Raw genomic sequence first — 26,799 nt, 5'->3', positions numbered from 1 at the left:
GATATCAAACATTTGGTAATTCTGACACGTAGGTTCAGAGAAACCCCGCTTCATTTTTCTTTATGTAGCAAGGGATCTTTTATATGCACATTCCCACTGGCAGGAAAGCACATACCACGGTCTTTGACCAGTTGTGGTGTACTGGTTGTAACGAGAAAAACAATGAATGTATGCTTGTCATTATTAATACTTAGATTTAACATACTAAAACAATAAATGTTTGTTTACCATTATTAATTATTGCAACATACTAAAACAATGAATGTATTATTAATAAGTATAGTCAACATACTAATACAATAAATTATGTTTATCATTATCAATATTTTTATTCAATATTCTGAAGCAATAATGTTTATCATTATTAATAATTATTATTAATCATATTCGACATACTAAAACAACAATATTATCATATAAAACCATATAAAAGGGACGAATAAAAACACCCCTGATCATACCGTGCATGATACTTAGTAACAGTACTACTAATGTTAAAACAGAATAACCATCATAGAGACCAATGGATTACTTGAAATCTAACCTGAATCATTTTACAGACAACCCACACTTCCTCGTTGGTGCCATTATTAACTTCCACCTTCAACTTTACACTTTCACCGGAACAGTAGGCCGATCTTTCTAGCGTGCCTTTTAGAGCCAGCGGGCCTGTGCCAAAACAAAGACAACACCGGTTTCTCTTCTTCTCGGCCGTTACGGGAGTCTACAAGAAGTGTAAAGAAAAAAATGTTTTATTTAACAACGCATTCAACACATTGTATTTACGGTTATGTGGCGTCAGACAAATGGTTAAGGACCACACAGATATTGAGAGAGGTAACCCGCTGTCGCCACTTCATGGGTTACTCTTTTCGATTAGAAGCAAGGGATCTTTTACATGCACCACCCCACAGACAGGGTAGTACATACCATGGCCTTTGATATACCAGTCGTGGTGCACTGGCTGAAATGAGAAATAGCTCAATGGGCCCATTGATGGGGATCGATTCCAAACTGACTGCACATCAAGCGAGCGCTGTACCACTGGGCTATGCCTCTACCAGAAAGGTAAAGAAGTAATGATGTTAAAGACCCTCATCCTGGTTAGTAGGCTACTGTAAAATAAATCCTACATTTTTTATCCACATTTTAAGGGGCGGCAAAATCTTGCCCCAAAAAATCGGTGGGATTTTGGGGTTTTTTGGTTTGTTTGTTGTTGTTGTGTTTGGTGGGGGGGGTTTGGGGGGAGGGGGGTAGCATGCTGCACGAAATTACACCGTTCCACTAAGTAGTTGAATCTACTTTTTTAGCGTAAAACAATATTAGTGGCCTAGAGGTGCCAAATACTCAAATACATGTACGGCCCTGCCCCACAATGATAAAGGCCCGCCCCTGTATTATTTTTTATTGATAAAAATATTATTTTTGCTCGATGTGCAGCATTACCAATAACATGAAAATATGAAATATAAAATAAAATTTTCCCGCATGTCCATTTTGAGAACAAACATTGGATTCTGGCAATTGATTTATCATGCCATTAAGCAGTGTCAAATATTATCAGCTGTTACAGGTTTTCATTGTCGCCAAGGTTCCCATCGCCCAAAACATCTTGGAATATCAATTTGGGCAAATTCAGTTACTGGTGGGGTTTTTGGTGTGTGAGTTGTTGCGGTTGGCTTTTTTTTCTTTCTTTTTTTTTTTTTTTTTTTTTTTTTTTTGAGGTTGAGGCGACTTTTGTTTTTGTTTCTTAGTTTTCCAAGAATATATGTTTGTATTATAACATTTTAGTTCATATTACTGCCTTCTATAGTCCACTGGGAAGGTGTAAGGTCATTAATTCGATTCCTCTTTTGCTAATCATTAACATCCAGTCCTTTTGGTTAATCAGCCAAGACAAATGAGATGAATGCTCATGACAGTCTGCTTGGACCTTAATTAGATATAAGCACGAATAGATGTATGTATGTATGTATGTATTGATGTATTAATATCTATATATTGTCGAGGTTGACTGTTACATACATAGATACTAACGCACTGGCGCAGGGGATAATTAAATCCTTTCTGGCCTCACAAATTGTCCCATGCCGTTGCTGGGACTCGAACCTGTGGCACCGAATTGCCCGCAAATTGTAAGACTAACCACGATGCGCTCATGTATATATGTAGGTAGGTAGGTAGGTAGGTAGGTATGTGTGTGTGTGTGTGTGTGTGTGTGTGTGTGTGTGTGTGTGTGTGTGTGTGTGTAAACTTACCAAGTATCTATCATCCATGCAGTCTATATGCGGGCCGATTATCGTGAAGTATTTGATTCCCTGTGGACATGATGCATATGGAATGTCGATGGTTACTCGTATGTAGTAGCGAATTGTCCCGATCTTACTCTCAAACGAACAGGGAAGATTACTCTCGGGAAGTTTGAACTGGAACGGGTACTTGTGGTTTCCGCGGGGCAATATCGGTATGGTTCCACTAGTGTCACATTTCTCTGGAAACAGTCAATAATAATCATAATAATAATCAGTAATAGTAATAATAATGATGATGATAATAATAATAAGGTATATTAGCTGTGGGGAATGATTATATGATAATAGTGAATTAATTGGGCAAACATTACAACCGGTAGTTCAGTATTAAGGTAGGTTTTATGACCATCAAAGATTTTGAAGGACGATTGGGTTCAAAAGTGAAATTTGAAAGTTGACGGGTTTTTTATCAGTAAATCGCAAATTCAAACAATAAAAATGACTAAAAACAAAACAATAACAGCTGTATGATCAACAGAATGAAAAAGATTGACAGAAATAATGTCTCACAGTGATTAATGGACCTTCCTGGAAATTGTCAAAATCGAGAATGACACCCCACGCACGTGTATGGGGCAACTGTGTGATGCATGTGCAAACTATGGAATGTGTTTTGGTGTGTTGATAAACAGACCTGAACTTCTTTGATAGGATGTCTGTGGTCAAAACGTATGTTTTAATATTTCAGGTACCTCTACGTTTTTTGAAGAGTATAATAATAATAATAACAGTAACAATAATTTTTAAAAATAATAATATTAACAGTAACAATAAAATCAAATAAAACTAATAATGGTAATGATGAAGAAGAAGATGATGATGATGATCATGAAGATGATGATGATGATGATGATGATGACGATGATTATATCACCTCCATTTCCTCACTTACACGCACCTCTCGTTTAAAATGGATATTTGCGATTCCAGAATGTAACTAACAGCATAGGTCTAAGGTGTATATTTATATGCTCACAACTTGGAAATTATCTCATACTATCTCATACGATCCTGGTGATAACAATATTAATGGACTTCACATAATGACAGACATTGGTGATATTATATTTTTGCACTTGGACAGTCTATACAAAATCAAATTGACCTTTGCCCCAAATGGTTTTTCTCTCGTCAATGTAAGTTTCCTCCTGCTTCACCGTTCTTCTCTCTCCAGCCCTTGTTATTTTCCATTCAGCATGAGCCTTTCCTCTGACGTGCAGTCGAATCCCTGAATAACAACCATGGCATCAATCAATATTCAATAATCACTTATTAGATGTACGATTTAGACGTCATTTTGTTTATGGAAGTTGTAGAAAGGTTTTGGGCGCCTGTACTGGCGAGCGTTATACCAGTGGCAGTCCAATGTGGGCCTGCCTGAACCTTGAATAGATATGGACATGTAAAAAGTGTTTAACGACTTTTGAACACGGAGTTGCACCATATGTGGTCAAGTAGTCCAAGCAAATTATGAAATACCTGGAACAAATTGCAACAGTACGTTTTATTGTTGGAAGTTGTTCCATAGACCCCCCACAACATTATATCCAAAATCAGCCAAAATCCGACCACGGGAAAGTGGGTAATTAACATAAATCCAAGATGGCCGCCATTTTGAACTTTGGGGCCCTATACCTCATTAATGCCTGGCCTAGGACCCTATAAATGAATTACAAATGGATATAAAAGTGATGCCAACGAATACATCTAGCCTATCGAAAATGTTGTATGACGTAGTATGACGCCATGACATAGATATGATGTCATGACGTCTTCAATTCATGTTAGTTTTTTAAAATGCTGTTGTCCATAATGCTGATAAAAAATTAATGCTACTGATGGGTTGGTTAGAATTGATCATAACAGGATAGTCATCAGTCAATGATCAAATGTGGCAGTGTATCCATATCATGATTCGTTGTAGGATTTGTCATATGGATAGTCTCCAGTGAAACGAATGAGGTTAAGTGTCATGATTGCATTTTCACGTTGTTCATACACAATAAGATTGCAGATAATATCCTTTGAATATACACATTTCAGTATGGTGGACAACTCTACAAGTCATGATAGACCTCAGCATCATTGTCAAGTGTGAAGTTAGTGCAGCTGCCCTCCTGGCATTCACCACATGCAAGTGTGCATTCCAACCCGTGCCTCTTGCACTGCCCTTCATAGTGACACCGGAATACGTTCATCACACATTCTAGTGCTGGTGAAGAATCCATTGTGACAGGTTCGAGGCCACTACCGCGTGCTCGCCAACCCCAGTCATTCGGATTGAGATTAACTCCCATCCAAACTTGTACCTGGTGGTACACACAATAGCAGTGATACTTGGCAGCATCAGATGTTGGCGGGAGATTCTTAACTTCAACACTTGTAAGGTTTTTTGCAACTTTAGCTGCGAATTTCTTTTTTTCTCAAAGAATCTAAACTATCGATACTGGAGCCCCCATAAAGACACACCAATGATTTTCACCAGCTTCCTGAATTTCGCCGTACTTGCAGCAGAGCAGAACACCTGAGCTTGTTGCATGAAATGCTTTTCATTCTGAGCCCTTTTCAAAGCAGAAACTTTTCCTTTGCCGAAGAGACGAGAGGTAGTATCACATCCACAAATGGCATGTATGAATGGAAGAGCATGGCACAATTCCTCACCAAGCATTTGTCGCAGCAAGCAAATATCCCAGACCGGATATTTTGTGGTGGGTTTCTCTGATCGGTAGAAAAGACCACTTGTACATTTCTTGGCATGATGACAAAGTAGAATGAGAATGTCAGTGTCCTCTCCGATAACTTGTGTAATCCCTTTTGTAGCATGTTCTATCCCAGTTTTAGCTATCAGTAAATCTGCATCGCCATCTGCATGAAGGGTTCTAATCCCACCAGTGTTCATCTTTTCACTCAGTATAGGTCAATGAAGTTTTGTTTGTTCTCTGCATTTGAAAGCAAATGTTCCTTCTAGGACTTAAGGGGCATGTTCGCAGTGAAATGAACTTTGAATCCTGTAGTCCCTTTGGTCCGTCTTTGATGGGTGGTGTGTTTGGTTGAAGGTCCACCGTATCCATCAAAAACAACAATTGGGTAGTTGAAGTTTCTCTTAACATGGGCCACATATTTCTCTGCAATCGTCCCAAATGTTTCTTCTTTACTCCACCGGCCTCGGTGGCGTCGTGGCGGGCCATCGGTCTACAGGTTGGTAGGTACTGGGTTCGGATCCCAGTCGAGGCATGGGATTTTTAATCCAGATATCGACTCCATATCCTGAGTGAGTGCTCCGCAAGGCTCAATGGGTAGGTGTAAACCACTTGCACCGACCAGTGATCCATAACTGGTTCATCAAAGCCATGGTTTGTGCTATCCTGCCTGTGGGAAGCGCAAATAAAAGATTGGACGTAGTATCACGTATATATGACGTCATGACTTAGATATAAAGTCAGTACACCATGTATAGAACACTTCAGAGATAAGTGACACGATACAGGAATTGACTGGAAACCTGTACACATCCAGTGAACAACACAAGGATATGACAGTTGCACGTAGAACAAGGGACAACAAAGACACAGAAAAGTTACTTGACTTTTTTCAAGATCATCCTCCTTTTGGGGAACAAGAAGCACTCTACAATATATCCGATAAGCTAGACTTATTCGTTGGCATCACTTTTATACCCACTTGTAATACATTTATAGGGTCCTAGGCCAGCCATTAAGGAGGTATAGGGCCTCAAAGTTCAAATTGGCGGCCATCTTGGATTTATGCTAATTAGCCACTTTCCCGTGGTCGGATTTTGGCTGATTTTGGATATAATGTTGTGGGGGGTCTATGGAACAACTTCCAACAATAAAACGTACTGTTGCAATTTGTTCCAGGTCAGCCCATATTTTTCATAACTTGCCTGGACTAAAGATGAAATATTCTCTGTAGAAAAGTAGCTGACAGTTAAGCATCGTCTCGTGACTATCAAAACATTTTTTAAAATCTGTCCTGGGAAGATTATTGGTAGTTATAGTCCGTCCCATCCTTCTACAATAGTTTTGGTGGTGTTGTTTTTGTTGGGGGGGGGGGGGGGGGGGGGGGGGGGGGTTAAATAATTTCAGTTTGGTTTGATGTACGAAGAAAAGTAAGTCTTTTGGAAATAACAAAACAAATACTGTGCAATTTAGAAAGCAATCGGTTCAGAAAAATATATAGCTTGTAGTAAATTCCATAGTATGAAAAAAGGCATTCCGTGTAGGAAGGACTATAACATGCTAACGTCAGATTGGTAATCGTCATGCTTGTTATGGCTTCTATTACTCATTAAAAAAAATGTATATTGTTTTACTGTATTACTGGTTGGTAGATTAACGCAGATCATCGTAAATTTTTTTAGTCAAAAAAATTATTTCTCCCGAGGGCGAAGTACCTTAATTTGTCACATATAGTCCAGCAGTTTGGTGCATATTTGGGGGTGAATTGTGCCATTTTGGCAACAAGCATGAAACTTTCAGGAATGATAGAATTTGATTAAATGAAAAAAATTAGATATGGGGCCATTTGAAAAAGAATTTTTTTATGAATTGCTGTGCAACTTGTTTTTTTTCGACTTACAAGCTTTAGTTGTGATGTATTTTATGAGGAAATATGCACTCGACAATGTAGAATCGATTAGCACTTAAAAACTCCAAGATGGCCGCAATTTTCCAGATGTCCGCTATCTATTTTTATAGATTTCGATGTACGACATCCAATTTATTTTGTCACTATATAATTTTAAAAAGCCAAAGGATAAAGAATAGAATTTTGCACACCAGTAGGTAAGAGAACTGTACACTGCATGATGATGACTAATCACGTTCACAGTCACCACTGCATGAACACAGGCTGGTACATTTGAGTTCTGCTTTTACACATTTGCAGTGTCCGCGGCATCCATTTGTCAGTTTACAGCCACATTTGATCAACTGCTGAATTGCCTTCGATGCTTCTGGGAGCATTGTCCAATACGGTTGCCATGGTCCATTAGCTGATCTCGTCCATCCCCATTCAGCAGGAGACGGCAATGTAGGGTCTGGTGTAAGGGACTGTCCCCAACAATAACCGGCCTGGTATGCCACCCGTTTTGTGTGTTCAACCAGGGCTCCATACGTTGGTGATATATTCTCAATACTTCGTCCTTTCCTGGTGAATAGATCTTTGCGTGCTTCATTGACAGTTGTGCAGGTACTCGTTCTGTCATACACGAGTGCCACGAAACGCTCAATCTCTGGCATGATCTCCTTTAATCTGTCTTCTGTAGGCATTGAACTCGGTAAAACAAATGCTGATGTGATTTCATCATACACCTTCCATGTTGTCCATGCTGTGTTTTTACCTCTGCCAGCGAACGAAGAGGTCTGATCACACCCTGTAAAGGCATGGAACGCTATTAGAGATCCCAGCTCTTTCACAATGTCATGTATGGGAACATAGCGGAAATTCTTCCCAGTTCCAAATGCAATCCATAGTTCACTGATTCCCAGATGTTGGAACATGGAAATAGCTATGATCATCACATCCGTGTCTACAGTTCTAATCATGACTGTATTGAATCCCTGCTTAGCACATTCCGCTGCATGAAGTAAGATCCTGGTATCGGCTTTTTCGTGTGTACATGGTGATAGGTTGCGAGTACCTATATCAGAGTTGCACACAACACCATGTCCTCTGCCTTATTTTCATCAACCCTAAGGAAGGCATTCAAGTTTCCGGGAATCCTGTTGTTTGCTTCCACGCGTCTTCGCACACCTTTCCCTCGTTTGCTTCTCGGCATTGATTTCAGGCTATCATGGATGTATTAATCCCAGACAATGTCAAGCCGTTTTCTCACATCCTGCAGTTCTGATGTTAAATATTTCAAGAACACATTTTCTCCATATTCTTGAAATGTTTTGCAAGCACCTGGTTTCAACAAGTTCACAGCAACAGCGCCGTCAAGAAGTAGAACTTCAACACGGGGTCGGTCATGAGGACACATTATCAAGGCTTCAAGAATGGTGGCCAGATCCGATTTTGTTCCAAAACGCATCTGGCCACACTGAGCCAATGCTGGTGGCGATGGCTGATTCTCGTGCCAAAAGAAGTCGTCAAGATTACAACCACGAACCTGGCAGGAAATGTACAGTTGAGAGAAGAGAGCACAGCTCTTCTTGAGTGCGTTAATCTGCTGCTTATCATGTGATAAAATTCGTTCTGGCGGACAGTGGAAGAGTGGCAATTTGTTATGACATATTGGCTCGAAGAGTGACTTGTGTCTCTTGTCAATTCGATCATTCACAAGATTCTCAAAATTGTCCTTTCCGACCTGTTGTACTTTACGAACGGTATCTACCACTCGCTGGTCAGCAATATCTTTAGTGTCCAATACCAAAAGATCCTGACTGTCTTCCATGAATGGATTACCCATTGTTTCTATAACAGTGAATAGGGCTAAAACCTGCTTTTAGAATGAGCGCTGAATGCTTTTGACCTGTTCATGGTGACGAAGATCTGGTGTTTTTGCATTACCGTCTTCCATTGCAGCTTCATAATTCAGCAATTAGTCTGGAAATTTCCGGTCCAGCAACCATCCATCGAAGTAACTCAGATGTTCTTTCAGTCAGCCCTATGGCTCCACCGTCACCTTTAACACATTCATTGTTCTGCTTATCTTGAAACATGGCAGCCATCTTGGATGTTTTCACGTGCCAATCGGTTCGACATCATCTGCTGCATGATTCTTCGTATAATGTCTCTCAATCCGAGAAAGGAACAAAAAAAAAAAAAAAAAGTTTCTATCATTATTGTTATGAAATCCTTACGAAATGGCGGCCATATTGGATTTTTTTCAAATGACCCCATATCTATTTTTTTTCATTTAGTCAAACTTTATCATACCTGAAAGTTTTATGCTTGTTGCCAAAATGTCACAATTTTTTCACCAAACTGTCTGACTAATATCTATCGCTACAACATTAGTCTTTGATTTTCTGATTAAAACACGTTTTGTGCTTTATTTTGTTCACGTCTGCTCGCCATAGTTTTATGACTAGGTACACAACAATCTAATCATCTGCCCGGCATTCCCGAGCCCATATTTTCGAAGCCATCTTAGCGCTACGAAATTGTAAAACCATCGTAGGTTGTGACGTCATTACAGCACATGCCTGGAATTGAGTTCGTGATCATCTGAAGACATCTGAATGGCTAGCTAGTAATTACAAATGCACAGTTATATCAATAGCCTGACACGTGCTAAATGGTCAAACTAAAATATTGTGCCTTGAGTTTTTTTAAAGACCAGGACAGCCAAGAAGATACCAAATGTACAAAACTAGTTGTTTTTTGTTTTTTAAACAGTTAACTGTAGGTGTCAAAACGAAGCACCGCACAGTGTGTTGAGAGGAACAAAGTAAGAAGTGTTTTATTTAACGACGCACTCAACACATTTTATTTACGGTTATATGGCGTCAGACATATGGTTAAGGACCACACAGGTTTTTTTAGAGGAAACCCGCTGTCGCCACATAGGCTACTCTTTTACGACAGGCAGCAAGGGATCTTTTATTTGCGCTTCCCACAGGCAGGATAGCACAAACCATGGCCTTTGTTGAACCAGTTATGGATCACTGGTCGGTGTAAGTGGTTTACACCTACCCACTGAGCCTTGCGGAGCACTCACTCAGGGTTTGGAGTCGGTATCTAGATTAAAAATCCCATGCCTCGACAGGGATCCGAACCAAGTACCTACCAGCCTGTAGACCAATGGCCTAACCACTACGCCACCGAGGCCTGTCTTGAGAGAAACAAGGACCTTTAAAAACGTAAAAGAACAATATAAATTAATTCGATTTTAATTAAGAGCTGTTCCTAGCCTACAACAACTAGGAGCCAGTGAAGAAAAAGGTTTAAAAGATAAAGGTTTTTTGTTTAGTGACACTACTAGAGCACATTGATTATTTAATCTTCGGGTACTGGATATCAGGCATTTGATAATTCTGACAAATAGTCTTCAAAAGAATTCTGCAACATTATACATTAGTAGCCAAAGATCGTTTATATGCATTTTCCCACAGACAGAACAGTACAAGCAACGACCTTTGATATACCAGTCGTGGAACGCTGGTTGGAAAGGGAAGAGAACAATATTAAGTCACAATAATATTGGGACTTTTTCAGCTAGACAAAAGGACATATTCAAAGTAAAATGGGTACTTTTTCGCATTTGTCTGAGAAGCATCTGCCCCCTTCCCAGTCCTCGCTAAGATACGGGGGGGGGGGGGGGGGGGGGGGGGGGGGGGCAATTTCACAAAACATCGTAAGTTTACGTCTGCAACTAGCAGTTATATCGGGCATACATTTATAAGTGTTTCACATCTATTTCACTAATAAAATTACATCATTAAGGAAAATGGAGCATTTTAAGGACAAAAAAAAAATGAAATATGTGTATTTCTAACTATTTTTGTTGTACTATAATAGTAATAGGAATTGTGGTTTAGTCGTAGATATATGTTTTCGTGCAAAACTAGGCTTACGATGTTTTGTGAAATTGGGCTCAGCTCTGTATTTTCATCCAACAGATTCATGGAACAGTCCTTACTTTACATAATATTATGATTCTATGCATCTCACCTTGCACTCTAATGTTTTCTGAATTCTGAACAATGACGTTGCCACTGAGGTTTTCTCCGGCATAACAGAGATCTTTCTCCAGCTCGATGTCAAACTTGTGAATAAAATCCATCATTTACAGGCGGTGGTCGCGGCGGTTCGACACCTTGCTGTAGGCGGCACATTGACTTAGTGAACCAGTAGTGTGTGTGGTATGTCGCTACAACCTGCAAACAAAACAGTATGTAAATCAGTGTGCTATTAAGCGATATAGCATGTCTTGTACCTCATAGGAAATCAAAGTAATAACATGTCTGAAAACGTACATCCCTGCACGTACGTCCATGTTAATGAATTGACAGTCGTCAAATGCTAACATTACGAAGTGATGTGTCACAAACAGGAATTTACAAAATTTAACATTTGCAATCAAGTCAATCTATTCGAATTGCAATCTAACCATACTTTGATTCGCGTATTTTTGTTGTTGTTGTTGTAGTTTTGTTGGGGGTTGTTTGTTTGTTGTTGTTGTTTATTGTTTGGAAGGTGTGTTATTTATAGTTGGGGTTTTTTTGTTTGTTTGTTTGTTGTTGGGTTTTGTTTGGGTTTTTTTTTTTTTTTTGGGGGGGGGGGGTATTATTGTTTTAATTTTTTGGGTTGTTGTTGTGTTTTGTTGTTGTTTTGTTGTTGTTGTGGTTGTTTGATGTTCAGTATATAATTTTAGGGGGAAATATAATTACTAAATTTCCCATTATTTAAAATGTGTTTCTTTTCTAGCATGCTATTTGTTTCTACACTGCTTTTCATCTCATCGAGAGAGAAATCCGATGGTAAATAATGACGACGTTTAACAACATGCGGTTCAGAGAGGCAACACGATTATCAACGTGTGTATTTATCTTAGGTCATAGATCTATATGATGTAAAGCTTGGTGATAATTTTGTCATGACACTTCAAGACGTAACACTTGATAATATCTTATCATAATATAAAAATGTTTTGTTTTGTTTGACGATATCACTAGAGCACTTGGATTGATCATTGCTATTGGGTGTGTAATATTTGATTATTCTGACATAATATAGTCCAGGAGGAAACCCGCCACATTTTTTCCATTAGCAGCAAGGTATCGTTAATACGCATTTAGCCTTTTCCCCAAAGATAGGCGGCGGGACCTACATCTAGTTCAGTCGGTATTGCGCTCCCATGAGGTGGATTGGTCGCAGGATCGAACCTTCTCGGTGGACCCATTCTCGGATTCAGATTTCAGTTTCCCACTACTGGTAGACCAAAGGTCGATTTATGCATTATCCTGTATGTGTGAATTCTACAGAATGAGAGACAAACCCCTTATCTACTCTCTCTCTCTCTCTCTCTCTCTCTCTCTCTCTCTCTCTCTCTCTCTCTCTCTCTCTCTCTCTCTCTCTCTCTCTCTCTCTCTCTCTCCTGTGGGAAAAGTGCACATAACAGATCCCTTGCTGTTAATGGAAAAATATATCGGGTTTTGTCTAAAAGACTACGAGTCAAAATTACCAAATGTTTGACATCCAATAGCCGATGATTAATAAGTAAATTTGTTCTAGTGGTGTCATTAAACAACACAAATATTCAGTTCCCACAGACAGGTTAGCATATATCACGACCTTTGATATACCAGTCGTGGGTCACTAGTTCTGATGAGAAAGTTCCAATCAGAGAATGGGCCAGAAATTCATGAGGGCAAGTCTAGAACTTTTAAAAGTTGTAATAATTAATATCATCCACTTAAAGATATCATGGCGTAATTATTATTTTTATTATTATTATTTTAAACTTATTTTGTGTCTGGGGAATTAAATAGCTCATGACATAATTTGTTTTAACTTATCTTGTGCATGGGGGATTTATGACGTTAAATGTGCTCATACTTTGTCTCCGTGAGCTGATGACGTAAATTGTGCTAATTGCCCCGTGTCACCGGCATGTATGACGTAAGCATGTTACCACCTTGTCACAAATGATCCCGTGACGTAAACACGCACGTACAGGGTTCCTGTTAACAAACTGTGTGAAAACGTTTATGACAAATCCACGTCCAAGCTGACCACTTAGGTCCGGCGTGCGGCGAAGCGGAAAATGAGCTGTATTTGCAAGAACACTGCAATTATTTCAAGACTCGCTGGCAACCGAATTACAATCAACCAGCACATTTGGCTATGATGGAAATTGTGATGGTTATAGTCATAGAGCAAGATTATGCTACAGTCATAGCACTGTTTTATCGTGTTTACATTACGGTTAATATTTGGGTTGTGGTATAGCCGTATTTAGATCAAAATAGCTATGAGTCAGTATAAAAGGAAGCATGGTAGTAATAGAGGCATTTTCCAAATAGACAAAAAGTACAAAAAGGCATTCTTTCGGGGGAAGGGGGAGGGGGGGGGCAAGTGCCTGATGACACCACTAGGTATTGCCTTGAAGGCTTGTACTCGCTGAAGTACACTGATACAAAATTTAAAAATAACATCTAATAGTCTGAATTTGGTTAATATATTATGAATAAGGCACGATGTAGTCTCATTTTCAATAATATAAACGCCAATGATATAGATTTTATTAATTATTCAACACGTGATCTAGACAATCTAATCTTAACACCAGAATTAATTTGACATCGATCAGCTGATGAATGACCATTCTGCACTAAATTGTTCCCGGATGAAAAATCCTGATTCATCTTAGACTCCTGCTTCTTTCATTAGTGTTCTCTCTTTTTGAGAGCACAATTTATGTCTGTAACTAGCTGGCTAGAGTGCGGCTTCCGTTGAGCCTTAAATAAAATGTGATGTCTTACTTAATAATAAATAGCATGCAGGGAATAAACTGAAACATGGTCAACATATCAAGTGACTTTCCCCTGGGTTTTCCGCTTGATAACGCCTCGGTTAGACGTTACCGTCTCGCGTTTTCAGGCCAAATAATCAATGTTTCCATCAAGGGGTTATCAGCTCTCACGTTTCGCTGATTGGAATAACAATCATAATACGTTTCCGATGGATTATGTAAAATGTGTATGCAACTCCAGATGACTGTGAGATAATTGGTGATACTGATGATGCGATTAGACAAAACAGAAGAACCGAGATCTACAACAGGTTTGATAAGACAATCGTCAAAGTGTAATCGTTTATACGAGTTACAAAGACGAACAAGTTCAAGTTCAAGTTCAAGTTCAAGTTCTTTGTTTGCTTTGAGTTTTACAACTCATCAGCTGAATAAATAACATAAATAATACAACATAGTTATACAAAATACACACGTGCAAAACAATGGTGGGTGTGGTTTATATACAATCATGGACAGATGAAGTGATGTCAGTTACATTTATTACATTAACTATCATCCTGCATTAACCGATCTCTCTAATTATATTCGCTTGCACTAAATATTTGCCTAGGTTATTCAATTCCTTATTGTTACCAGTGGTTAATAACCATAAAACGATAACACTTGGCGGCTCATAATAATACATTTTTATATATTTACAAGGGAAATCTTTGTATTGTGGACACTCTATTATAAAGTAATATTCATCTTCTACAACATTAGTATTACACAGAGTGCATATTCTTTCTGATCGTTCGATGTTTCGATATCTGCCAGATTCTACATTTAATTTATGAGCGCATATTCTAATCTTACATATTTCTTTTATATAACGCGTTTCCATTGACAATCTTAAATATGTTTGTAATCTAAATTCATTTAATAAATGTTGATATAAAAGTCCTTTAGCCGTTGTCATTGTTTTACTGTAACATAATTGCTTAAAAGTATTTAACAGCTTTTCTTTGAAGTCATGTAGATATTGCCGTCAACATACGATAAATTCCAGATACAGTTTAATCCAAGTGAATACAGTTCGTGCCTAATGTTAATTAACCATTTATCGTTATCTTGTGCCATTTCTTCATATATACCCCTTAGAATACAATTTGTAGTGTTACGTAATTTTATCCAATATTTAAAAATTATCAATTTTCTTGTTACTTGAAGTGAAACCGTCCCAGTTCGCTAGAAACAAATTCGTTACACGTTCCTTTTCTTATTCCCAATAATCTTTTACAAAAGTGTATATGTACTTTTTCAACATCATGACCCGAGTGAAACCCCCAAACTTTAGCACCATAACAAAGGATAGAGTTAATATATGTATCAAAAACAGCAAGCATTGTTTCGATATTGAAGAAATTGTTCCTGCATACATTCAATATTGAAAATAATGCCTTACGTACTTGCTCTGCAAATCGTTTCTGTGTACGTGCAAATTTACCATTATAAATTCATTTACAACTTCTAGTTTACAACCATTAAACCACTTCTCATTATTTCGTAATTTACCCCCGTTTCTAAAAACAATTTTAGTTTTATTTGTATTGACAGTTAAATACCAGTTTTGGGTATAATTAAACAGAGAATTAATCATTTTTTGTAAACCTTCTGGTTTTTCAGCTAAAAGAACCATGTCATCAGCTAGCCCGAGTACTCTGATTGTAAGAGAGCTAGACGGACCTCTGGACATAAACACGCTCTCATTACAGTCAGAGACCAAGCTATGTATTTTTTGGGCAATTGCCGACAACCAAAAAGTTGTCAAAGATTTCCGCTCTAATACCACAACAATCCTATGTTTGACGTCAAAAACATTTACATCGACCACTTTCGAGTTACTTGATTAAAAAAAAATCAGATATTAATCACTAATACATACACTACAGAAAGAAACCTGACAGCACCCACATTCAGGTAAGTTTCGGCAAACTCCGGACAGCTGAATTCTAAGTTCGCCGACCTATATCGTGACGTTGCGTCTTTCAGGGGCCGTCTCAAAACGACAAATGCCCGACAATCACAAAAAAAGTTTGTTTTGTGTAACGACACCACTAGAGCACATTGATTCATTAATCATCGGCTATTGGATGTCAAATATTTGGTAATTTTATCATAGTGTTAGAGAGGAAATCCGCTACATACATAGGATTGTTGTGGTATTAGAGCGGAAATCTTTGACAACTTTTTGGTTGTCGGCAATTGCCCAAAAAATACATAGCTTGGTCTCTGATTGTAATGAGAGCGTGTTTATGTCCAAATGTCCGTCTAGCTCTCTTACAATCAGAGTACTCGGGCTAGTCATCAGCGTACATTATGAGGAATATGTTTAACATTTGTATATCGATATAAGGACAGTTGTCTGATATTAGCTGCATCTCACAGACATTGACATACATGGAAAATAATATTGGCGACACCACTTCTTGAAATAAACCATTTTTGCATATAGAGAAATCGGAAATTACATTATTATACTTTACACAACATTTGACATTTTGATATAGCGACCTTATTATAGCAAGCATTTTCCCACTTACACCTTGTTTAATTAATTTATACCATAAATTTTGTCTATTTACAAAGTCAAATGCTATTTTGTAGTCAACACAACAGCAATAAAGCCGTTTTCGTGCATTACACACTGTTTATTAAGGACTGTAGAAAGAAAATTGCATCCACAGTGGACAAATGTTTTCTAAAGCCAAATTGGGAGTCAGTGATAATATTATTTTCCATGTCGTAATTACATAATCTTTCATTTACTATATTGGTGAACAATTTACCTAGGCAGCTAACTAGAGTAATACCTCTATAATTATCCGTGTCGTTGGGATTTCCCTTTTTAAAAACAGGCACTATATATCCAACTGACCAACTATGAGGGAAATGACCAGATTTAAAAACAGTATTAAACAATATCAACAAATATGGCGTCAAAACATTCATACAATTAATAAAATATTCATTTAAAAGACCATCATATTCACATGCTTTGTTTTTCTTTAACTTATGAATAGCATTCGATATTTCACTTTCGGTGATGTCACTATCTAATAAGCTACCCACTGAGTTATAAGTATAAAGAGTATCGTAATTGGTTAAAAGGTTATCTACTTCACTCTTACTTGTTGGTTCGTTTAAAGCCAGATTTAGAAAATGATTATAAAAATCGTCATTACTGAGTTCTGATTTAACATTATTTTTACGTTTCTCGAACTGTTTGTAAAATGATTTTGGGTTAGGTTTCCGCAAATAATTCAGCTTATCACCTTGTTGAGACGTGTACTGTCTCTTTAGTCTGCGTTCTAAATGTTTGTAACCATTTTTCAAACTAACAAGTTCCATACAATTTTCTCTTGTTTTATTTCGATTAAACATTTTAATTGCCTTTCTGTATTGAGCGTATCGTTCGTTACATATATCATTAAACCAAGGTTTATCTTCTACTTTACAATAACGGTGAATTTTTCCTTTTCCACTGAAATTTGTTTTGTAAGTTTTAATAGTACAGTGAGGTAAAATCAGATCGTTGAGTTCATGTGTGAATGTGTGAATGTATCTACACATGTATTAACAGTTTCCTGGCTATTACAATTAACAGTACATATATTTATCAAGTTATCTATATTTTCAACAAGTTGATCAACAATCTCTTTATTGTACTCATCATTCCATTTTATGCTGGTATGTGTCTGTTCATGCGTTATCTCTTTAGCTATATTATATAACTTTGTGAATGAAACAGAGAAACATACGGGTGCGTGGTAAGAAAAATAATTAAATTTACCAGACTAAAACTGCTCTATTAAATGATAACAGGATGCATGTATTAGGACATAGTCTATAAGACTAGAGCCATTAGCATTATAGAATGTAATATTACCATCTTTGTCACCAATATGCCTATCATTAACGATTCGCAAGCCACTTGACTTACAAAGCAATAATAATTTTCTCCCAAACGAACAAGTACACATATATTTTAAATACATCAATACGAATTCTCTCTTCGTGCCAAATAAATAGAGGATAATAAACGAGTTACCAATTATTATCAAATTTATGTCCCGAGTGAAATAATTTTCAGTTATCACGAGCTTTAGCGGGTGACAAATGAAAATTATTTCGCGAAGGACATACATTTGATAATAATTGGTACCGAGTTTGTTATTCTATTTATTACCTCAGCTATCTCTAAAAGCCTTTACTTTCGACGCACATGCACGAAGGCCAACCTGTATAGAAACGATGGAAACTACTTTACGCACTGTTCTGAGAATTGCTATAACTTTGTAATTTAATCATGTTCATAGATCGTTTTAAAAAAAAAGAAGAGTTCTCTTTATTCTGCTACAAAATCTATAAGGAAATGCATTAAAATGACAGTTTGTTATAAATTTAAAACCAAAAACAGAGAGCCGTAAACGCAAATTCTTTAAACTACATGACGTCATTTTGTCTGTTTGCCAAATCGTGATGACATCATATTTAGTACCGACAAGATCATTGGTTTGTAAGCGTCAAATTGCCCAATAGTATTGTTCGTTAGACCAATGCAGAATATTTCTCACTGAAAAAATATGGGAAATATTTATGAGTGACCATTGGGGTAATAAGACATTTTATTACATACCGATTCAGTCTTACTATAGTCATAAAGGCCTTTTGAAACCGCGTAATAAATTTATTCTGTATCGCACATATGTGCAATCTGGACCGGAACTTATAAATGGGGAATTCCCTTTTTCTTTTTACAGCAGTTAGTGCCTTTTATTTACTTACGTCATATATGATTTACAAATGACGTCATATTGTATTTGAAACATTACACAAGGCTGCCGCAGAGTATGATTCTTAACGTTAAATGAATCCATGAAAGGACTTTTGATCATAGATTTAACAAAGTGTTAAATTAAAAAGCGTTTTTTGTAAAACATAAAAGAAGGTATGTAATAAATACAGAACTTCACATACGTTGTTTTCGCTTCCTATTTATTGCCCTCGTTTATTTTGCGAAAGAACATACCACGAGACCGCGTTGATAGAGTTAAAGAAAGAAAGACATTATACGTATTTAAAACAGATGCTATGTATGAAAACCGACTGAAACACAAACAGAGAACATACTTTTTTTACATTATTGAAATCCGTCAAAAAACATATAATTGAAAACCATCATGAGAAGAAATAATTGAAAACCGCAAAGAGAACGAATAATTGAAAACCGCTAAGAGAACACAATTAAATATCTAAGAGAACATATAATTGAAAACCGTGAAGAGAACATATAACTGAAAACCATGAGAATATATAATTAAAAACCTTCTAGAAGAATGACAGTTGAAAACAAAATTGAAAAGCGTCAAAGGACATACAGATAAAAACTGCCAAGAGAACATATAATTGAAGACCACCAAAAGAACACATAGTTCAAAACTGTCAAAAAGAATACATAATTGAAAACGAACAAAAGAACATATAATTAAAAACCGTCAAAAGAACATATAATTGAAGACCGCTAAAAGAACACATAGTTCAAAACTGTCAAAAGAACATGTAGTTGAAAACAGTCAAGAGAATACTTAAATGAAAACCTCCAAGATATAATACAACTGAAAACCGTCAAGATAACATATAACTGAAACCCACAAGATAACACATAATTAAAAACAGTTAGATAACACATAAATGAAACCTATTAAGATAACCCATAACTACAAATCACCTAGATAGCATAGTGTATTAGTTGAAGAACCAGTCAGCATAATACAAAATATATACACAATTGCAGTTTCTATAATCTTGTGTGTTTTTGTTATCAACGTTTACGGTCGACTGTCATGCAAAATATTTTACATAAATCTATTTACGTCTGTTGGGCAGGATGGAATAGAATAGAATAGAATAGATGTTTAGCGACACCCCACCCAGCACCCAAAAAAAATAAACAAACAAACAAACAAAAACATCGGCTATTGGGTGGGGCGGGATGTAGTGAGGGCGGAATGGAGTGGGGGCGCTGAGAACATGATTTTGAACACGTCGTGGTTTTGAAACTGCTCGTGTGCCTGGACAAATGTTCACTTTTGTGGAAGCCACACATGCAGCAACTTGCGCTAACACGTGAAAATATTTTGATCGTAATACTAGACTTTGTTCATGTCTTATTTGTTTCTACACCATATCGCTGTAACGGGGAGTAAATATTTGTAATTAGTTTATTTTAATATTTAATGTATGTATTTTATTTCAGTTTTTTTCGTTACGATATTCTGTTGAGAACATCTTAGTTCGTTTGGACAACGCCCTAGCTTGTTATTAGCCAATAACCAATGATATGGTTTTATTATATCACGTGATGTTTCATGTAACGTCCGTGCAACATTCACATACACACACAACACCATAAGATTTTCATTAAGAGGGGTCTGTTGGTCTTTTTCCTATTGATCGCCACTGAACACGGCATAGGTTTGAATAACATACATGTATCGGTGGTTTTAATTTGGCACATTATTAAATTGTATAAATATGTCTGGTAATGAGTAAATGAACATGTATTAAAGTAATTTAGAAGTTTCATTTTAATCACATAACTAAAGTAGTAATGAGTAAAATGTATTTAATTAATACTAGTTATTTTAATCAGTTAAATATAACATCTCATTTTAATTACAACTAAAGTAAAGTATTATTATGTATTGGTACAATAGCTTATAAGTGTTATTTATTTACAGGTTTCGATGTGACAATTTTTTTTTTCTGTGAGACTCATTGCCCACAGCGAAGAGTCGTGTGTATAATTTTTCTATAACTTCTGGTTCTGCCTGGGAATAAATTCCTGAACCATAACCCCGCCTTGTTTTCTTTCCAAAGACTTACAGTTCGTGATTCAATTTTGCTGTGTGATTTTTTTTTTTTAAAGTTTGTTTTGTTTAACGACACCACTAGAGCACATTGATTTATTAATCATCGGCTATTGGATGTCAAACATATGGTAATTTTTGACACAGTCATAGAGAGGAAACCCGCTATATTTTTCCATTAGTAACAAGGGATCTTTTATATGCACCATCCCACAGACAGGATAGCACATACCACGGTCTTTGATATACCAGTCGTGATGCACTGGCTGTGACGAGAAATAGCCCAATGGGCCCACCTACGGGGATCGATCCCAAACCGACCGCGCATCAAGTGAGTGTTTTACCACTGGGCTACGTCTCGCCACGTGTGATTTTTAAAGACAAACAAAACAAAAATGTTTTATTTAACGACGCACTCAACACATTTTATTTACGGTTATATGGTTAAGGACCACACAGTTAAGGACCACGCAAATAAAAGATCCCTTGCTGCTAATCGGAAGAGTAGCCCATGTAGTGGCGACAGCGGGTTTCCTCTTAGAATCTGTGTGGTCCTTAACCATATGTCTGACGCCATATAACCGTAAATAAAATGTGTTGAGTGCGTCGTTAAATAAAACATTTCTTTCTTTCTTTCCATACCATTTATTTTACTTAAGACCCATTTTCACACAAAGGAAGATGCATATTAACATGGATTTTCTGTTATGAATATTGACTACTCATGTGATGATTTAGATACGTTTCAAAAAGTATTCAATTATTTATGCACGTACGATATTATCTTGGCAAATGCCTGCTTCTTTCGAGCTGACTTCCTAGTCATAATAACCGTGCACTTCGATAATCATATTTTTCTGCCGGGTCCCGTTTTACAGGGGCGAGTCTAGTCAATAACAATCAAACCCCATGTTGTACCTGTGCGTTAAATAATTAACCAAGAAATCGATAGTCCGGCATCCAGCCGTAATAATTAGATTATGAATCCATTTCGTGATGTTGCTACAATGTGGACACACAGCGTTTATCCGAACTGCCCTAGCTCTTCGTGAGTTTACCACATTGAACTTCTCCGCTTTGTGTAGGTCTATTCCACAACGATCACAGGGATTTGACGAATTTAATGGAAAGGAAAGGAATGTTTGTTTAACGACATCCAGGTCCGTACATTGATCAAAATCCTAGGGGGCCACTACTTTTTATAAACAAATGAAACACTATACAAATTAAACCCTGAGATGTATATGAGATTCTCAGGGGGCAACTGCTCCCCCTGACCCCCCCCCCCCCCCCACCCTCCCCCGGAGGGTACGACCCTGACATCTTAGCACATTTTAAGCTTAAGGTTATTTGGTGTTTAACAACGACGTCGGAGGTGTGGTGGTTAAGCCATCACACGTAAGGCCGGTAGGTACTGGGTTCGTATCCCGGTACCGGCTCCCACTCAGAGCGAGTTTTAACGACTCCATGGGTAGGTGTACGACCACTACACCCTCTTCTTTCTCACTATCCACTAACTAACAACTAATCCACTGTCCTCGACAGACAGCCCAAATAGCCGAGGTGTGTGCCCGGGACAGCGTGCTTGAACATTAATTGGCTATAAGCACAAAAATGAGATGAAATTAATAAAATGAAATGGTGTTTAACATGGTTATTGCGACATGATATGGTTATCACTGAAACGAAAGGAAACTTACTGCCGCCATATACATGGTTAAAAATATCATGGTACATGGTTAAAAATATCTTGGTACATATCAAAGTGATACGTCCCACTAGAACGCCAAGTGGGACGTAACACTTTTGACGTCACACGATGACGTCATCAATTGGCGCACAACCTTACAAGAATGTGATATAAATTAAGATTGATACTTACTCTACAACGAATGCTGGGGGCGACAGGAAAATATACAACTTGGTGGGCAATTATAATATACACTTTCCCATAGATAGCACAGTACATACCACGGCCTTTGGTTGTGGGGCACCTGTAGGGATGGGTAAAAACACAAATCCACTGAAGGTGATCGACCCCAAGACCATTTGCTCCCCAGGCGAGCTTTGCTAAGATACACCTGCCCCTGGACAGTGGGAAGGCAAGCACACTGCTTTCTCTCATAGCTGATGGGAAATTATGAAGTTATGTTAAGTTTGGTTGGCGAATGTTATGGAAAAATAGACCACCCCGCCACATCTATCTTCATTTGTACATACAGCACAGTACTTGCATTTCCTGCGTGTACGTGCTTGTATGCATCATAAGCCAAAATCAATAATAACGCTGGTTAATAAAATAACGAGACAAACCCATTGTCAATAATAAAAAAAAATAGCATACTCCTGTACACGACAGAAGGCAATGAAAGTCTCCTGAATATTATGATGAATTATTTGAAACGGGTTAGGATACCAGATACCTTTTTTTTTCTTCTGATAATCTGTTAAATATTTAGTCTATTCTCATAAACATTAATGGACACGTGTGAGACGTTTTGTCATACATATAGTTATAAAACCTCTAGTGTAATCCAATGGTTTTTAACGCTTGCTTTATATCCGATAAGTCATGGGATCGACAACCCCCTCCGCTAGCTGACAGAACCAGTATATTTTTTCCATTCCAACCAGTGCTACGCGACTGTGGTTTGTGTTATCCTGATTTGGCGAAGTGCATATAAAAGATTCAATGTTCCTAGTAATCGATAATAGGAGTATTGAAATGACATCAGCTTGTAATGTTAGCCAACTACATGTATTATACGCTAAGTGAAAAACAAAAAGGTACGAGATGTTTTACGTGTGTTTTCCTGCAAGTACCGCAGTACTCGATGCACGTGTCTCGGGGTACTGGTTAAAATACCCCCAGTGTCATCACAGAAGGGCTTCGACTCAGCTCACACTGGAACAAATTTAGTTTTAGCCAATTTTAAGAAAAATATATTAGCCAAAGACTAAATGTTGTAGCCACTTTGTATTAACATTAGAAATGAGCTAATATAGTAATGAATAGGATGAGCCCTACTTCGACCCTATGCCCTTTCGAATTGCATGCTAACGTTCTATCAATAAACCGAGTTAAATCCAGCACCTTTTGTAACCACAATCCATGGTGCATAGCTTAATGTTTTGTATACACATGTACGTGCAGGTAGCGCCTCCTAGCGTGGGTCTTTTGGATAGGACTTGCCACTAGGTGTTTGTCAAGTCTAGTCCCCATTGGGCTATTTCTCGCTCCAGCCAGTGCACCAAGACTGGTGCATCAAAGGCCGTTGTATGTGCTATCCTGTCTATGGGATGGTGTATATAAAATAGCACTTGCTGCTAATCGAAAAGAGTAGCCCATGAAGTGGCGACAGCGGGTTTCCTCCCTCAATATCTGTGCGGTCCTTAAGCATATGTCCGACGCCATATAACCGTAAATAAAATGTATTGAATGCGCCGTTAAATAAACCATTTCCTTCCTTCCTTCAGTCTAGTCCTAAAATATGTGACGGTATTTTCTCCCACATCTAACCCTTAATATCTGTATCCTCGTGTTTCGCCGAACGATACATATCCAAGAAAATAACGTACTCCAGAATGCTTATGCTAAGTATTAAACAAACTCTAACCCTAACCATTATCAGTTGATGTAAAAAATTGAACAAATAATCGCGACCCAGTATTTCGACTCCAGTGAAAATTATGAAAACTACAACCGGAATATTTCGTGCCCGAAAATGTATCATTTATACGTTAAAACGAACCCGCTACTCTACAAGGGGATTTACGCAGCCGTTGTCCTATAATTCCCTACCAAATGGGTGTAGAATTCCGACATTTTGATAGCCATTACGCTGATGTCTTCCCATGCGCTGTCCATGTGACTCTCAAGGTCGGTAAGATCAAACATAAGATTGGATCTTAAGTTTTCTGTAAAGGTTTGGAGGGGAAAGAGGACCAGGCGTATCTACACAAGGGGCCCTGGCTGTCGACAAATCGATCACTCCTATTGATGCCGCGATCATCGCTGCAGGATAAATTCGCGAATAAAACACCCCGGACCAAGTATCAAACTACTTGAAATATTAATCGATATTTACCACCGAGATGAATATTTATAGCAACTACTTGTCACGTACTTGGTATTTAGCGTCGCCAAGGCTACAATTATCTAGCTAGGATTAAGCAGAACAAACAATCGAATGCATCCTGTATATATATATTTACATGGAACTAATCTCGGAAACCTGTGTTTTCTAGTAATTGATTAACAGAAAACGACAAGTCTGTAGCTCGGTGAATAGGAAGGGATACCCAAACATGCACTAACGTCACTCCATTATACAATTATTGTAACATCCCATCCCACCATGCCCTTTTGAGGACATATCATTTCCATTGTAAATTATGCGCGGTAGAATCATAATTGTTGATGTTATCTTTTTTTCTTTTTTTATAAATAGGAATGTCCATGATAATCCATTCTTTATGCATGCAGATACGCTGCACAAGCGTTTTCGTTTACTCACCAATGCTTTCGTGTTCGTTTCGTTTCGTTTTCACCAGTCTGCTAAGGTGATTTTTCCACGCTCGTTTCGAGATAGAACTGGAGCTGGAGCGAGTGTCATTCATGGTAACCACGATGAAGCGTTTCTAGTCCCGATTCTCCGTCTCTCGGCTATCCATGACAATCATTCAGCGAAGCGGGTCGGATCAATCCATTTTCACGCTGCAGCCAGCAATCGCAAACACAAGAGGAGGAATGAAAATGTTTCCTTTACGAGTTCATCTGAATCACGTGCATGGCGGGTATTAAACAAACCACTTGCCTGTTAGGTTATCTCAGCCTAGAGAGTATATTCTTGTTGAAAATATGACCCAATTTCCTAAAAGCCCGTTCGTCAATAATAACAAGAACCATAATGAGACAGTATTGATCGAGACAATATGGCCGCCAAGCTCACTGCGCAACCTCCATCTTGCCTGCAGACAATGCCGTTAAAAGCTCTTTCTCTCAGAAGTTTCGTAATTTAGACTTGCTGTATTTGTCTTAACCTATAAGGTGTCGGCAGTAAATCCAAAAGCGTGAACAATTAACCGACTGTACTTATTGAAAATATACACAGCAAGAATCTATTTGTAGTAGGGGTCCCTGGTTGCCATAGATTGGCTGGATTTTGTTATAGTCTGCAATGATAGTTTTAGGCGACACGGTCTGCACGATGGTTAGCATTGTCTGACGTATGTCTGAAATGTTAATGAACGAAATGTCCGTATTTGCAACCACTGAGAAGGGAAAATGTTTATATAAACATGTGTTTGTCAAAGTATGTGTGTATCTTTGTGTATGTATGTATGTATGTGTCTGTCTGTGTGTATGTCTCAGTGTATGTCTTAGTGTATGTCTGTATGTATGTATGTATTTGTGTATATGTGTGTGTATTTTGTGTGTATATGTGTATGTATGTGTATGTATGTGTCTGTCTTTGTGTATGTATGTCTGTGTGTATGTATTTGTATATGTTTTTGTGTGTATGTATGTGTACTTTTGTGTGTATATGTGTATGTATGTGTCTGGCTGTGTGTATGTATGTCTGTGTGTATGTCTTTGTGTATGTTTGTGTGTATGTATTTGTGTATGTTTGTGTGTGTATGTATATGTATTTTTGTGTGTATATGTATATGTATGTGTCTGTCTGTGTGTGTGTATGTGTCTGTCTGTGTGTATGTCTCTGTGTCTGTGTGTATGTATGTGTAATTCTGTGTGTATGTATGTCTCTGTCTGTGTGTATGTATGTCTGTCTGTGTGTATGTCTTTGTGTATGTTTGTGTGTATGTATTTGTGTATGTTTTTTTTGTTTTTGTTTTTTGTGTGTGTATGTATGTGTATTTTTGTGTGTATATGTGTATGTGTATATTTGCATATGCTTCACTGTATGTGCGCGCGCGTGCGCGGAATTTTGTGTGTATGTGTATGTATTTGTGTGTGTGTGTGTGTGTGTGTGTGTGTGTGTGTGTGTGCGTGTGTGTGCGTGCGTGCGTGCGGCATGTGTCACATTGTGTGTTCGCGCGCGAGCACAACATTTTTGTTTCTTCTCTGGATTATCTGTAGAGACTCAGTGGTGATTATCTGTAGAGACTC

General features: G+C 37.8%; 1 protein-coding gene across 2 annotated transcripts in view; it reads right to left on the bottom strand.

Annotated features, from left to right (window-relative positions):
• The window catches only part of LOC121373908, a 32,204-nt gene extending 6,436 nt beyond the window's left edge, over positions 1-25,768 (bottom strand). Inside the window, exons 1-5 of one of the 2 annotated variants that reach the window (XM_041500723.1) lie at positions 25,187-25,768; positions 10,953-11,158; positions 3,418-3,540; positions 2,259-2,491; positions 545-724 (exon numbers count right to left, since the gene is read on the bottom strand). In XM_041500723.1, coding sequence (XP_041356657.1) covers positions 545-724; positions 2,259-2,491; positions 3,418-3,540; positions 10,953-11,067 — 651 coding nt within the window. In that variant the 5' untranslated portion in view covers positions 11,068-11,158; positions 25,187-25,768. Of the gene's footprint in view, positions 1-544; positions 725-2,258; positions 2,492-3,417; positions 3,541-7,111; positions 7,480-10,952; positions 11,159-25,186 lie in introns of those variants that run through there. The other variant, XM_041500724.1, reaches the window with a different exon arrangement.
• Between the last annotated feature and the right edge of the window lie 1,031 nt (positions 25,769-26,799).

This window comes from Gigantopelta aegis, chromosome 6 (assembly GCF_016097555.1).
Source record: "Gigantopelta aegis isolate Gae_Host chromosome 6, Gae_host_genome, whole genome shotgun sequence".
Classification (NCBI taxonomy): Eukaryota; Metazoa; Mollusca; class Gastropoda; order Neomphalida; family Peltospiridae; genus Gigantopelta; species Gigantopelta aegis.
The sequence above is the reverse complement of the archived record's forward strand: the minus strand, read 5'-3'. Positions and strand labels throughout refer to the sequence as shown.